A 16,877-nucleotide genomic window follows, 5' to 3' on the forward strand; every position below is an offset into this window, starting at 1 on the left:
AACAAAGTAGTAAAGGATAAAAAAAAAAAACAGTACAAACTGTTCAGCTACTGTAATGCAGACACATGCATTGCACACAGTCTGTATAATTGCTATGGAAAAGCCAGTAGAACGGGATGCTCTGGAGCAGCCGCACACGAGCCTTAGGTCACCCTGCCCAATGCCAAGTGGCGTAAAGCCCCCTAGCTTTGGGCTGTGGAGCAGTGAAGCCATGGAATTGGGCTCTTTGGAGTGAATGAGCTCCAACCAGTGCCTCTGGGGTGGGCTGGAGCACAGACATATCCAAAAGGTTTCTCCAGCAAAGTTTTAAACAACTTATCTGCTGGCAACACTTTTTGACCCATTCAGTTTACTTAGTACCACTTCAGACACAACAGTCTGATAAACCAGCCATAAATATCCAAAAAGCATCATCGTTGGGTAAGTCAGACGGTGGAATCTATGTGGGACATTGGCAGGATAATTTTGCCATCTTATAGTGATCTGCCATCATCGGTAAACCTGGCCAATCTTGACAAGGTCTCAGCTGAAGGGGTTACTCCAGTTAGATATTTTATGAAGAATCAAGAATCCCCAGATAAGCCCTTTCCAGCAAACTTACTTAGGTTGTTATCAGTGGGGTTGTAGGAACAGGACACTATAGCTCTAATGTCCAGGAGCACCACAGCACATCTTAATCTGGCACAGACTGGAATGGTGTTTGTGATCCATAACTAATCCTCCAACTTCAGTAAGGCTCTGGTGGTTGGGTGCAATCAAATCCTCACAGCAATGTCCCAAAATCTAATGTAATGCCTTCCCTGAAGGGTAGCTGTTACTGCTGAAACACTCCCGGTAAAGCTCCTGCTGTTAGACGAAATGTCAGATAAACAGGCGTCTACAAACTCCTTAATGTTAGCCCAGCTTTAACAGGCTTATCATTAAACAGGCCTAGTTCAGCAGCGGGATCCAAAGACAACAAAAACATCCGCTAACACAGGAAATACCAAAAAGTTGTTGATCGTTTTATTGATTTTTTTTTTCTCTCTACATCTCTGGAAACTTTGAATCACCATTTCAGTGCAGTACAGGCTAGAGACACATACACACAGACTTTACACACTTACACACACACACAGGGCCCCAATTATCACTTTGTTCTTTCTATATTACATCATATAGAGCTCCTTGACTTAAAAGCCCAGCCCAAGACTGGACACTGTGATCCATTCATAAACGCAGAACCCAAGGTATTTATGCTTAACTGCTAGAGGGCAACGTCTGCAGTCACTTAATTTGGTCAGCATGCAGGGCAGGGGTGTTTCTGCACTCATGGCGCTGCTTATGTACTACATCAATCCCTGGCTCTCGTATACTTAATCTCTTGTTGAGAATAAGTTCGTGTCAACATTGGCTAATTAGTAAAGAGGAAAGGGTGCATTTGGAGATCAGCAGACATTCCCTGAACTGTGCATTCAAATGCATGACACTGTTCTGTCTTGGGCTACATGAGGCCTTTTTTTCTCAAACAGCACAGTTCAACATTGTCTACTGCAGTGTTTCCGAATACCGACTCTGAAGTACCCTTTCACTGCACTTTTTTTCCTCCCTGCTCCAACATACCTGACAACTCATTAGCTAACTAAAAAGCCCTTAATGAAGTTAAAATGGGTGTGCCAGAGCAGGGGCAACGCTAAAATTAGCAGATACTCCAGTACAAGTACTGAAACACTGGGTCTACTGAGCACACCCAGGTTACCAGAGGACATTAAAATCTTCACTGGTGAGCAACAACAAACAAAACAGCCCTCATCATCACCATCTTCGTCATCACTCTCATCGGGATCTTCTCATTCCGAAGCGTGGCAAAGTTTCAAAATTGAATGTCTGTGGAACGTAGTCTGACAAGACAGCTGTGGAATACTTTTCCAAGACTGTCTCTTGTCTGTATGAATACGGATTAAAGAGGAACACACTGCACTAATGTGTGTTTGAGGTCATGACACCCCCCTCCCCTCCATCACGTGTGGCAGGCTGAGGAATGTCTGGGTTTTGGGCGCACGGCTGACCCTCCCCCACCAATTAGGACTTGTGGAAGATGAAAAATAGCTGAACAACTTGAAGTCTTGTAGCATCTTACATTTACAGCCAGGTAGACACCCCCCTCCCCCAACCACATAGCACGTTTACCCTCTCACATATCCTGGCGATATGGATGAAACCACTCTCAAACAGTTTCTATCAGGGAAGGGGGCATCAGCCAGTGAGAAGAGTTTGGGTCATGTTGTGGGTCATAAGGGGGAAGTTCTGCCTGGGGATGATGGCCATCTATTTATGCCTGCTTCCCCTCCTCTTCATGGCTGCTGTACACTGTGGGCAATACCATTTTCCTTTGGGTGCCTCAGTCAAGCCCACACAGCCGTAGTGGAACCACTCAATTGGACACTGCAGAGAGAAGGAAGAATAGTTCAGATCAAAGCACTTCCCCCTTTTCTAAAAGTGGATACAGACGTACATGACTGCACTAACAAACGCCGACTACGAGCAGCAGGAGGAAAGAGAGTCGATCTAATTAAAGACCTCATTCTGGATCTTCTCTTCTACATATAGTTAGTAACTGTAGCATTTGCAATAAGCCTGAAATCACACCCTAGTTCCTTCTACAGTCCTGGGGGGGCGGGTGGGGGGGCAGTCTAATACCCATGTGTCTAACACAAGGCCTGTGATACTGTCCTATTCAGCCCATGAAATTATTTTAATTCTCTGCTACTATTAGCCGGTTTCACCCCGAGATGCACTAGTCCCAAGCATGCACTGAAACAGTTTGCGTTCTGACCCCAAGAACAATCTATGGGCCAGTGGTTACACAAAAAGAAAAGATGCCTGGTGTCTAGACAAAAAAAAAACCCTAAAACCTCATTTTTATTTAAAATTTTTGAATAAGTATTTAATGCTTATTTGGCTGTTGCAGTTTTGGCATATTTTCAATATATAATGGCCTGTTCAGATCATGGAACAATGTTCTTTCCTATGTTTTTTCCTATATGGCCATTCAACAGTTCGACACCCCTGGTCTAAAACAATTAGCGATTCCTGTTTGATGACATTAATCTAGGGGTGGGAGGCATAACAGCATAAAAGTGAACAAGAGTATGACTGATTTTGCCATTCTGTGCCCACAAATGGTTAACCAAAGACTCAAAACCCAAACAGTTGAAATAATTCTTAACGAAAGGGAATTTTAGAGTAAAAGTAAAGTGACCCTTGCAGTTTACTTTATGTTAATCAGCACGAGTGTGGCATCAGTGCACACAAATTGTATTTACAAATAGTAAACCAAATAGTTTGTCATTTGCAGCTTTGCTGTTTTTCCTCCTTTGTTGCATATTATTGAACAAAGACATAACGTAACTGTTTAGCAACACAAGGAAGAATTGTCTTGTCAATTCCATCCAACAGGCAAGTAAACAAATGTGGAATAGTAAGCTGTCTATTTTATATGCAGCAATCTGTGATTAGAGGGGCCAACTACAAAAGCTCTAATTACAACAGAAGATGATTATGGAAATTAAAAAAAATAAATAAATAAATAAAAAAAAACAGGACAAGAGGTTGTAAGAAAAAGGTGGCTAGGTTAAAAGATAACTGAATAGTGTGCTAGCATTTACAGCATAAATACACAAAGCAATAAAAGAAGGCTTTTGAGTTTTAAACTGATGTCTGAAACAGGGAATATAGACAGACTTTCTATTAGCTTAGAAGTGCTTTTAAAACGCTGCATTGTCAACAACAAAAAATAAACCAAAACTATTATTACCATTAGTAGTAGTAGTAGTAATCAAATAAGTAACATTTTATGATTGATAATAGTAAAATTATAATTTAGTGGAAAACTAATGGAAAATTCTGACAAATTCTAGCTCTTCCAACCCTACACAAAGGCGTACTACTTTTTAATCTAAAGACTTATTACTGAGAAACATGTACAAATTATTCTCTACCTACTATAAAACCAAATATGCATGCTCTATAATTATACGACATTAAAATGTAGCTCCACATAAGAGCCTGTAGAGTTTAAAAATAATCTCATGTGAAGAGTTCAGTAAGCAGGATGTGAGTGAGATGGTGCATTTGTTTGATGAGGAGGATATGTGGCTGGGGGTGAGCACTGCAGCAGAGGAATAGGTACTTACATCCTGGTTATCACAGCCAACCATCTCACCGTAAGACACCTACAAACAGAGAGAGGAATTTTCAGATAACCTTGTATGCACGTACGTATGTTCACCAAACCAAACCAGAATACGCACAGCTGCATGCATGCACCTGCAAAGAGAGACATGGCACTAGTTGTTGCTTTGATGTACAGACACACACGCACACACACAACTTATCTTTCGTCAACACACACAGTTTGAACAAAAGCAATATTGTTTTGTGGCTCTAATACAAAAACACATTCTGAAAGAGACAATGCTTTTGTACACATGAGGAGAAACCTTAGAAATTCACTCTGATAATATGTATTGCATGTTTATTACACTGTACTAACCAAGGATTGGTGTTACTTTCAGGGACATCCCATGCTGTCATTTTAGATGATTAAATGATAAGTTAGTAAATTCTCATTTGGCTTTAGACTGAGTTATAATACCATATTGAGAAGGCAGTGAAAATGTCTCATGAGCTAGTGCAACAAAATACACAATAAACCACTTCAGAAATATGAAAATCAGCAAAAAAAACAAGAATATTAGCAATAGAAGACTACAAAGTTAACATGAACTTTCATATAATGCAATAACAGGTGAACAATATAAATGGGCAGAGTCAGAAGCTGCACTTTTCCTGCCTTATTTGTGTTTTGAAGAGTTTAACACAGTAAATGAAGGACTGCTTTTTTGCGCTGTCTCAGGTTATCTAGCTAGAAGTGCCTTTCTATTGACTAACAACACAAAGTTTTAAGGAAGAACGGCTGATGGATGATCAGTATATTCAGTAGAAGTTGAGAAGCACCAGAGTGCACAATAACGTCATATATACTGAGAGGACATAAATTTCACACCGCTTCTGTATATAAACTTAACCCTGCCCTAACACTTAAAGACAGCAGTGAGGAAAAACATATGTACCTGGTTGCAGATACAATAGCGAGGCTCATTGGGATCGTAGGTCCAGTCTACTTGGCCACTGCTGTCACTCTCGGGCAGTGTGGCAGTCTGCTGGACCAGCTCATGAGCCAGAGCTGAAGAGGATGAGCAGGATGACAGGGAGGAAGAGGAGGATGATGAGGAGGACTGGTGATTGGAAGACTTTGTGTTGCTTCTGTGAGAGAGAGAGAGAGAGAGAGAGAGAGAGAGAGAGAGAGAGAGAGAGAGAGAGAGAGAGAGAGAGAGAGATACACAGAAGGAGAAAGGGGGCAGGGGGTATTTAGTCTGCACATGCACAGAAACAAACACTTCCTGAGGTTTCCAGTGAGAACTGCAATACAGTACATTCATCTGTCAATGAATCAAACTTTTTTTTTACCGAAATCTGGAGGCCCAGTTACTGAATGCCCAGTAGCAGATGCTATGCTTGCAAGGCTCATATAATACAGCATCATAAAACCAAGGGCCCAAATTCAAAAAGCACAAAGTACTACTCTAAGACCAGATTTCTTTCCTTTTTTGGTGATAAACATCAAACAAAAACATTCTAGATCAGAACTCCCAGAAGATATTTTAGGAACAGACCACAGAATCATGCATTTCCAATAAGATCAAGCATTACCAGCAACCGTTTATACGCTGTACATGACAATTGTTGACCATTAGAAAAGGATAAACAATCTAAGTGGGCATGCCTTCAGATACCAATACATTGGTTGGGATAAAGAACTGTGTGCACACTAGATTTTTCACAAAGCAAAAAGCTCTAGGCGACCTCTCTGAATCTGTCCATCTATGAGGCTCTTTTTCTTAGTGTAACAGAGATCAATAGGTGGACTTTTAAATAGTTCACTGCTGTTTCATCAAGACTGATGAAACCAGATTTTATAATCAGTGAGGTCTGATAGCATCCCTTGTGTGCACTTCTTACTTGTTCTTGCGTCCTGTGCGGGAGTCTGAGCTGTTACTGGGTGTGAGGGTCTGTGTTAGAGTGGAGGCCAGCGCGGAAGAAGAGTAACCAGAGGAGTCTCTGCTCAGGGAAAACTCACGACCCAGAAAATCATTGTTCTTTATGGCCTCATAACTCGCTTTCAGACTGGACGTCCTCCTGCCTTCCTTCATCTGCAACAAGCACACAAGCACACATGCACACACGCGCACGCACACACACACACACACACACACACACACACACACACACACACACACACACAGGGAGATCATTCATCTTTTTTATTTCACAAACCTTTTTCATTTCTGACATATAGGAAGGTCAACAGCCATACTGCACCCGGTTTCACCCGGTTAATTCGCTTGCAACTGAATCTCACCACTAAAGGTGTTTTTCCTTATAAAAACACTAGAGAAAACATAACATATTCAAACAAATATTAATGATGTAGAAAGCTTGGATGCAGGATATCAGAATCATGAGTATTTACAGATATTGGTTTAAAAAAATACAATAAATAAATAAATAAATAAATAAATGATTTCAGTATCTGTCGTCTCATATCGGCCTACGATGGACATTTGCATTTATGCCACTGAAAGATCTGCATTTTAAACCGTTAACATAATTTGTAACCCTTCAACAACAAATTTTAATGTCTACATACAACAAATGTTTCTGTACTGGCAGAAATTTACAAGACACATACTGGATAACAGCATCAGCCTACACTTTCCATTTCCTCTTTCCTAACCCACCCCTTCAAAAGTAAAAAAAAAAAAAAAAAGTCTTCAAAAGAGTAGCAGTGTTATACCTTATTTAATTAAATTACTTCAGGATTCTTCAGTCAAATCAGATACTGGATATAATTACACTGAATGCTGAGCTGCCATTTGGAAAGGTTTGGAAATAGTTACGGGAACATATTGCCATAAACATTAATTTAATATATCTATTCTATTTTTAGTATTCTTACATTAGTTTTTTTTTTTTTTTTTTAAATAAACATTTTCTACCACGAAAAATAGTCTTTTACATACACTTTTGTTAGGTGTCTAAAATTCTTGCACAGTACTGTATATGCTGGCTACACAACCTGCAAACCTTACTGAATACAACACAATTTGACCACTATGGTAGGGCTCAGCCTTATACAGAAGAATAACCAACACCTCTTTCCAATGCTTAACTATGAACATATTCAAATCAAACGAAAATTGACATTTAAAACACACACACACACACACGAAAAAAAAAAAAAAAAATACATGCAAACAGAAACAGACACAGAGCAAAATAAAGGAAGGAAGGAGGAGAGGGACAGAGGAAGAGGGTGAGAGAGGGTGGGTGGGCGTTTTACCTGTGCGGTGGCCTGCACTGCCTGGGCTGCCGCCATAGTGATGGCCCCTGCTCCAGTGGCTGGGCCAGCTGGCAGAGAACTCAGGTTGTAGGAGGAAAGAGTCTGGGAGGAGTTCACACTGTACACACTATTTGAAGATGAGGTGGTGCTGTTGACCCGGCAGCCTGTCACGCAGACAGAATCACAGAGGTCAGTCAACAGAGCTGTGCAACATAATTGCACAAAATTGCGGGCTTGTAAATGTATATGTTTACAGAGAGGACAAACTGTTTGTGTGTGTGTGTGTGTGTGTGTGTGTGTGTGTGTGTGTGTGTGTACTGGTATTACCACATGTGCAGTCTTAAAGGCATGCTCTAAAGTTTTTCCATAGCGATGCATCAATACCACTACTGGTATTGGTCCTATATCGTGCTCATTTACTCGTTATCAACATCCTATACAAGCTGATGCTGTGTGTAAGCAGAGTGTACATCGGCAAACGAATGAACAAAACAACTCAAACTGGCAGTAAAGGAGAGTCGGCTCACAGTGGAGTCTTAGGTCGGAGGTCGGCCACAAAACAATCATTTTGACTTGGCAAATTTCCGCCAGGAACACACGGCACAATTTTAGCCCGTTTTTAAAACACACGCAAATCACAACCGCTTCCCAACATATGTAAAGAAATGGAGGCTAGCAAATCGCAGGTCAAAAGAGAACACTTGGTACCAAAGTGTGTTTATGCAGACTTTATGCCAAGTATAGATGCAGAATATAAACACTTTTTTTTTTTTTACTGTTCTTGTAAAACAGACCATAAAGAGTCCATATTGTCCAAAGATGTACGTTTCGGTGCACAGTATGGTTGCTGCTGTAGCTCATTGTGTTCTCTCATTTCTCTGTGCACAGTGTTTTAATCAAACAGCTTTATTTGAAATTGTTTGTAGACAGAGCTGTCTGTAGGGTCTGCATTTATATGGACAAAGTGTTTTTTTTCGAGCATATAAATCATAGACTTTGTCCCTACATGACATTCTTTTCAAACTTACAGCGCAAGTCCCCGAAGAACAAGATAAAAAAAAAAAAGACAGAATATATGCCTGAGATTAGAGGACATTCAAAAGCTCAATCAGTCCAATGAGAGACTTCAGACCTAAAACTCCACAAGTGCCTCAGATCACAGATTCAGTACAGTGTGTGCACTCACCGGGTGTGTTCTCTTTAGAGGCATCTGATGTGAGTGTAGAGAGCAGAGCTTCAGATTTAAACTTCTTCTCTGGCACATGCTCAGTAGTGTGGTGGGTTGGCGCGCTGTACTTCCTCTCTGATAAGACGAAACACAGAGCAGATGAAACAGAGGGAAAAATAAAGCATGAGAACAAGTTTGATGGTAGGCTGTAAAAGCATAAGACACCACTTAAAAGACAGAAAACAAGGTGCAGAAGAGAATTATGGACACAGAAAGGGCAGGCATGGAAGAGGACCTTACTTTCTACTGTGGTGTGTGAGTGGACATGATGATTATTGACAGGTTGAGAAGGGCTATCCATTTCCAATGACCCTGTAGTAGAAAAAGTGAACTCATTCTGTGCAACTTCAACAATAAAACAAATTGCAATTCTGCATGCATTTATCAGCAAATCTAAAACACTTGTGTTCACAAATAACCTCAGTATTTACACAATATTTTTATATATAATAGCCTCTCTAAATCTGGCTAACAGCTGCAACTTACGTCTCTCCAGAATTTCCGTAATTCCAGCGTTGTCTGCCTCCAGCTCCATTTTGAACTTTGCCAACTCCTGATCCAACTTTCGTAAGTGTCGATCCACCTGACCACACAAACCACAACGAAACCTCATAACCAGCTCTGAAACAGTTCTTATCATCGCTGTTAATGACATCAAAAACACATAGTTCCACCATGAACTCAACAACGTGCAAATAAACCAGCAGCCCTTGGAATATATCTTCAGTACATTCGTGGTGTGTGACTACCACCTAGTGGGCTTAATGGTGTCATGCACTCTAATCATTCTTACTCACCAGATCATAGATTTGATTGGCTAATTGAACTTTTTCATCAGCATCTTCCAAAGCCTTATAATAATCCTGCAAGAGAAAATGACCAGAGTTATCCTTTAGCAGGCTGCTTGCAATCATCCTTTCACCAAGAATACGCACAAGAAACAAGCAGTGCTTGTAAATTCTGCACACAAGTCCTACATACACTGCAGGCTAAACAAATAATCCAAATTTATCACTGTGACTGTAAAGCTGAACATATAATTACTATATAACTATGAAACTATAATTCATTAAGGGTATGGAAACCGTGTTCAGAATGGAAATCATCACAGTCAGGTGTGTGCCTACTGAACAAAAAACCTGACTATTTCGTTATTTCTAGCAGATGCACCAACTGAGTCCACAGAGAATTGTATCTTTTGTTCTGTACCTTCTTAATACCCTCCATCTGCTCTTCCCTCCATTCTGGTTTGTTCTTCTTAGCGTTGACAAAGAACTCATTAACTCTCTGCTCCAGCTGGTCCATTGCATCTAAAAGGCAGGAATAGTGTCATTACTTGTAAGTGGAAGAGAGGGTGGGAGTGAACGTGTACAGCTGTATGGATGGGCAACAGACCAAATCTGGATGAAAATACACATTAAAAACAGCTGGTATGAGGCAAGCAGTGTTGTTTTAACACAAAGAATGACATGCCTTATTTGTGATGTGCCAACTTTTCTGTGTATGGTTTTTAAGTACCAATACATCATGGAAATAGCATTTAAAATAAACTATGTATATTTTTTGTTGTAAAAAGTATGTCATGCATAACAAAAATAATATACTGGATGAACACTTTACATTTCAATCACGGAAAAGCTAGATTCTCTTGGAATGCTGTTCAGGTCATGTCATTTGTTTATACACATCAATATGTGCTGAACTGAAATGCAGTCACTACAGTTAAAATATGTCAAATGCACATGACAGTACTTGGCAGTCACTTGACTACTTTACCGAAAAACAATAACACATGCATTTAAAAAATAAAGTGCAGAATTTGTGTCAGGAAAAAAAAAATTACTGGGGTGATGTGAAAACAATATAATGCGTTTTACTTTACATTTTGGCATATATTCTGCATCTGACTGTTGAAAATTAAAGTCATACATGCATTGCATTTCACTGTTTTCCACTGCTATGACTGAATTTCAGCTTGGCATAAATTACTTACTGGATAAAACGCGTTAGAAAAAAAACACCAGTAAGCCACTTATCTGTATACATACCAAAATGCAAAGCATAAGAAACACTAACTCAAAAATGATCCTAAATAGAAATTCTTTGAAAAATTATTCTGCATGGCACTAAATAGTGTTCTTCTATTCTTGCAAGCTTGACATCATAGAAGTAGCAAACCCCCCCCCCCCCCCCCCCTTTTTTTTGGTGCTGTATAGAACCGTTATCAAAAAGGTTCTACCTATATATCTAGAACACATTCTCAAATCAATCCGAAGAACAATTTCACCGTGCAAAGAACCATATAAGCACGAAATTGTTCTATATAGAACCCATAGTTCTGAACAGAACCATTACCTTATCTAAAAGACCCTCGAAGGGCCATGTATGTTAGGTTAAGTGTGTAGGGTCCCCTTGGCTCGGACCACTCTAACTTGGCTCCGTGCGCTCATAGCTATGCGGACTACTTTTAAGTCACACTTAAATTCAGATATTATATATAAAGTTAGTGAACTTGTATGGGCACAGGCTTGCGTGTTGTGACAGGGGACGCTAGTCCCTTTGCAGCGCTCTGGTTCTGAAAAGCAGCGCCTACTCTGAACTTGCAGGTCCATCTCTCGCATTTCCGTAAACCTGTCGCGGAGATCCATGGGTAGCTGCTCGATCACTGCCGGAGAGAAGAAAAAGCAGAGTTACGAGCTAGCCTAGCGGCTAACACCCGCACAGCTATTTCACCCTCACACGAGCCACCGCGGGCAGAATATCCCCACACACCAACGCGGACGAATAAAAGAATGCGTATACTTACTTTCGAGGTAGTCCTCCAAGTACAGCATGATGGTAAATGTGATGTTTTCGGGGGTTTTACAGAAAGCGGAGATCTCTTCAATATGGCGCCTCACCTCGCTGAACGCTGAAGAAAAAAAAGGACGGTGTAAAAGGGGCGGGGTCTTACGGCAAGGACGTGCGCGGGGATTGGACGATAAGTTAGTTACGCGGCAGCCGCCTTCGCTCGCAACGTTCATGGTATTTGTAGTTTTTAAGCTACCGAGTAGCGCTGTAGTGTGTTTTCCTACCGCTCTCCTTTCTTATTCTGCAGGTTATATTTCGGTTTTTCGATCTGAATTTACGTGACCAAAGAGTAAGGCAAATAAGTGTCAAGTTTTATTTTAATTTTATTTTAATTTTTTTTTTAAGCTCCTCTGAAATGAAAAGAAAATGTGTTTTATGATCACACATATTGCTATATGCTTACAATTTTCTACTGAAAGCCAAAAATCTTACACGCTGTTTGTATTATTTTATAAAAAGCAGATCACTGAAGAGACGCCATCTGTTTATAGTTTATAGCCCAGATTTTTGGAATAATGGGTCGAATTTCAGTAGACAAAACATTTGTGAGTTCAGCTTCTTCTATTATAAGGGTTTAAAATGCGATCACCTGTCTAGTTGACTGAAAAGAAAAGTTAAGGCTCTCATATGACACCCACTTTTTGAATGTAGCTTATGAAATAAGAAAGTTATGAAGAATATAACAAAGTGCATTTTGGAACCACCAGTGGTCCCAAGGAGTTTAAGAGGGTAATAACGTACTGTACAGTCGTCTGTTGCAGGGGTGGGTAGAGTAGTCTAAACTCATTATAAATTGATAAAACAAATTGAGTAATGGAGAAAAAGCATCAGGCAAAAAAAAGCAATCTAAAAAGCAATTTCTGCTAAAGCCTAGAAATTTAAATACCTGTTTTTATAAATTATATATGTATATATATATATATATATATATATATATATATATATATATATATATATAATAATCCTAATATAGATCCTTTTTAAAAATAGGCCTAAGCTTTCTACTTTCAATTCAGTCTGTAAGCAAATAATTTGAGAATGATAAAGACAATATTTTAAATTTAAAGTCCTCTTTATTTAGTCCAGCCTAGTGTGGTGTGTGAGTCTCTTATATGAAGATGAAGGCCGATAAAGACCACAGAGAGACAATCCGTTAGGACCCATGCTGGGAATGGAAATGGGTGGAGTCGCATATTTCTGATTTGTTCATTGTTTCTTCTCTTAGCTTCATCGTGTTGATGGAAATGACCTTTTACTGACCTGAGATTATTTATGTGGTTCTGTTCACACTGTTAGAAATGAAGGTTCTGTGCAGGTACATTTTTCGTTTGCCAAGGTACAAACAATGTAAATGTTCCTTCAAAGGTACAACAGTTGTTTTAGGCCCAACTGTGAACCTTAAATAAGTTTTTCCAGGTGAAAATTACATATTTATACAACCTGATGTTTTAAAACAGAACGATAAAATAAAAAGCCTGGAGACGAGACTCAGAAAATATCATTTCAATGGATTTTAGTACTAATATGTTCCCTGAGGGTACCACCCCAGTGACAAGAGGGGTACTGCCCCAGTGATAGTTTACTGCCTTGCCTAAGAGTGTAACATAGCCTAGTATATGCTACTTGCATACTGACTGTGCCCAGAAGTAGGAAGCAGTATGCCAGGGTGGAAAATACTCAAATAATTGTGCTTGAGTATTGTATTTAAGTATTATTTATGTTTCCAAGAGAAAAGCATTCCTTTTACTCCTGACCTTTTAGAGAAAATTAGCACAAAGGACTCATTTTAAAGGCCATGAGATTTTCCTCCCGTTCTCTTGTCCTTTTTTAAGCCAAATTCTTATCAAGGTCAAATGAGACTTCCCACAAATATGCTGTTTCATCATTGGTTTAGGATCAGCACTGCTCATGAGTCACTGTATCACATGTTGCTGAAAAAAGGCAACATATTAGTTATTATAAAAGTATAATTTAGTTCTTAAATTTTTTTTTATATTATTATACTCTTGAGTAGTCCATGTTTAAATGTAGATACTTTTTTACTCTCACTATATATTGTTGACTGCATGCTTCTAAATAAATCATATTTCAATACAGTACACCTTTAAAGTTAAAGTTCCTTTAAAGGGGAATTACACTGATTATTTAAAATGTCTGCCAAATTAAATCATTAAGATGTAAACAAAGTCATTCACAGTGGTTTGATGCAAAATACTCAGTCAAAATTGTTCACAGTGGCGGTGATAGGAATCAGACGTCAGACGTCAGATATCAGTTTAAACTCCCTGGTTAACCACCTGGTGTACTGACCCAGCAGTAATGGTAATTGAAGTAGAGTGCAGGATGCTGGTACAATGTGCAGTATACAGTATGCAGCATGCTCTTTCTAACACAGTCAGTGACTTATCCCCCTCCTGCTAACTTGTTCTGCCCAGCTAAAGCTTATGTCATCAAAATTACTTTAAGAGAATTTACAGCAAGGAATTCCAGTAAATGGCATATTCTTCATGGAAAGGTTAAATTCCAGAGTCAGGCTTTTAACTACAGCCCAAAGAGCTGGCTGCATTTCCCAGGTTTTGTTGTATAAACATGGTAAAAGCAGCGATCAATGTTTTGCAAATGAATTTCAAAAAAACTAATCTTGACAGCTGCTGGTTGCAGCAGTTTCATTTAAAGCTGAACAGATGTCATGGATCAATATCAGTGAATAACACATAGACCTCATAGATTCTCCATAGAAATCTCAAGGCCAAGCAAAGAAAACGAGACAAAAACATGCTTAGACGAGGTTAGCCGTAGATGTGAATGTCCAAAAACCGCCTGAAGAGGGCAGCAGCGAATGACACTTCTTTCGCAGACACCCTCATGTCCTCTGACTTGGTTTATATTTGAAGTTGTATGTAGCAACAAGAAGCTTCATTCTTAGTCTTGATTGCATACACAAAGACCAGCCTTTTAAAACAGAGGAACATTGTGGCCTGGACTGACTTCAAGGTACTAATGCTGGTGTCTCAGCAAACACTGTAAACAGTGGAAAGTAGTGGTGAACGGTATGGAGCCGGTGTATCCAGTGTAATATGATCCAGCTGTTTTACTGCCTACTTTAATGTTCCAGAGGTTATTACATTGAAGGTTATTAGTCAGTAACTGGATTGTAGGACTGCATTGATTGTAGGTAAAAATGAATAAACATGTGATAAATATGATGATTTCCAAACAATTCTGCATAATTCAGTGGATGGGATATAAGTAGTCATTCCAAGTTGTCTGATGTGAAATGGTGAGTTGTAGAGAAGCTTAGTGCAGTTTCCTTTTCAGAATGGTAATCATGGGAAGAAGTGCTCACAATGTCTATAGCGCATATACAGCCACTTTATTTACTGACCAAAACAACCAGTGAACCCACAAGTGTCTTTTATACAGTTTTTTATGCAATTTTGATTATGGTAAAATAGAGATGAATCTGAAAAAATAAGTTTCCGTTGGGGGCTATTTTGCTTCACAACACACTGCATGTACATCTCCACCATAAATAGATTTCAAATGTATATTGTAGGCTAAAGACCTATCACAAAACAATTGTAAAATAGTGTCTCAGGTATCAGACAGTGTTTTTTTCTAGCCATTTCATGCAATAGCTTCCCGTGATGTAGCTTGTATAGGCATTAAACTCAGTGGATGTCTCATCACCACCACTGTGAACAGTTCAGACTCGGTAAGTGTCTCTAAAAAGGAACATTTGACAAACCACTCTGAGTGACTTTGTTTTGAAATTATGAGAGAAGTCTACCATTCAGACTGTTGTAAATCTGCCAATGGGAGATTCTAAAATTCTGAATGCAGGGGTTTCAAGTTTATTTGTAACTTGCACAACATGCATTGAAATGCTTGTGGTGAGGCTCAGCTAATCACTCTACAGAAAGTAAACAAGTAAACATAAAAATACAAACAAAATACTGAAACTGAAATATATAAAATATGCACAAAATATTTTAAAAATATAGATGCAAAAGGGACCCGTGTACGGAAAAAACCCTCTCTGCTATGTACAAATATATTCATATTAAACAAGGGATAATCTTGGAAGATTATATACATTATAAATTGAGTGAAGTGACTCAGTGTCATGATTATTTAAAGTGACTATTTAGAGTATTATTGTCCATTGCAGTAATATGATATAACAATACTACTGACAAAGTGAATGAGTGAATTGGGTGCCAATATCTGTGAGATATGTATTTTTTTGTTTTCATAATTCTTTTTTTTTTTTTTTAATGGTGATTTATCTCATATTCTCAGAGGGAGGATAAGTGAAACAACAAGGGAAAAATTTGTAACCCATCTTTAGCAATAATTATGGATCTTAATGTATCCTTAAGTTATAGAAGAGAGTTTGGGCCTGACATCAGCTATTGACGGTGTTAAACATCAAGTCAGTACAGTCAACACACAATAGGGCTATCCTTATCTTGTACTGGACAACGATGACTTAAATCAATGAATATCAATACATATACAGTATATATGGTGGTGATAGGAACCAGAGGTCACAATGTCTACAACACAATGCTTACATCTCATTCATTTATTTTAAGTCTAACGTCTTACAACTTAACCATTTGACTATGTAGAAATTTTGAAAAATCTGTGGGATTCCCCTTTAAGCTGTCTAGCTCTGTGAAATACTCTCTGGTGGCTCCTGAGAAAGAACACATATTCTCTAATGATGGTCTGTACGTATGTATAGCAAAAGTCCTTTGTGCAGAAAAATCACAGACAATACTGGATATAATGTCCAATGTACACAGTGAACATCATGTGTACCTGTGATTTTACTGTGCATTTCAGTGGTTGTGTGTGATAAAGATAAACAAGATGAATATGGTATTAATTCAGTTATCAAGCATATGTCTTTGCTACTGTTTGCTGCATTGTACTAAACTTCATTCCTGATTATACTGCAAATACTGAACCTCACCACAACATCAGTGTTTTTAATTTTTCCAACAAATAAACACAACATTCCAGTAAGTCTCTTAATTCACGGTTCATAGTCAGAAATACTGGCAGATACAAGAATTTTTCCATGAATAGCATGACTGGTTTAACGGTTTACTCGTTTTGTATTATGGACAGTAGCCTAGACTGTGCGGTTATAATACAGTTGTGTGACATTATCAGTAATTTAGGTTGTTGGCCTGCTGCTAATTACTACTTCTATTAACTTCAGACTGCAAAAACACTGAGGCCACATCAGTAGTGCTAGAACTGATACGTGAACCCAAACTGAGCAAGATATAGGAGATTTTGTAGTATAGTATAGCATGGTATAGTATAGTATAGTAACTCAAT

General features: G+C 38.9%; 1 protein-coding gene across 1 annotated transcript; it reads right to left on the minus strand.

The window, feature by feature from the left end:
• Positions 1-983: 983 nt before the first annotated feature.
• On the minus strand, positions 984-11,605 carry ing3 (inhibitor of growth family, member 3). The gene is made up of 12 exons (XM_017712182.2): positions 11,479-11,605; positions 11,266-11,337; positions 9,882-9,982; positions 9,470-9,535; positions 9,159-9,255; positions 8,913-8,984; positions 8,631-8,747; positions 7,445-7,608; positions 6,064-6,254; positions 5,115-5,307; positions 4,176-4,214; positions 984-2,424 (listed from the first exon to the last, which is right to left on the minus strand). The coding sequence occupies exons 1-12, from the start codon at positions 11,504-11,506 to the stop codon at positions 2,308-2,310; spliced, it is 1,257 nt and encodes a 418-aa protein (XP_017567671.1). The 5' UTR covers positions 11,507-11,605; the 3' UTR covers positions 984-2,307.
• Positions 11,606-16,877: the final 5,272 nt, after the last annotated feature.

Source organism: Pygocentrus nattereri, chromosome 1 (assembly GCF_015220715.1).
Source record: "Pygocentrus nattereri isolate fPygNat1 chromosome 1, fPygNat1.pri, whole genome shotgun sequence".
Taxonomy (NCBI): domain Eukaryota; kingdom Metazoa; phylum Chordata; class Actinopteri; order Characiformes; family Serrasalmidae; genus Pygocentrus; species Pygocentrus nattereri.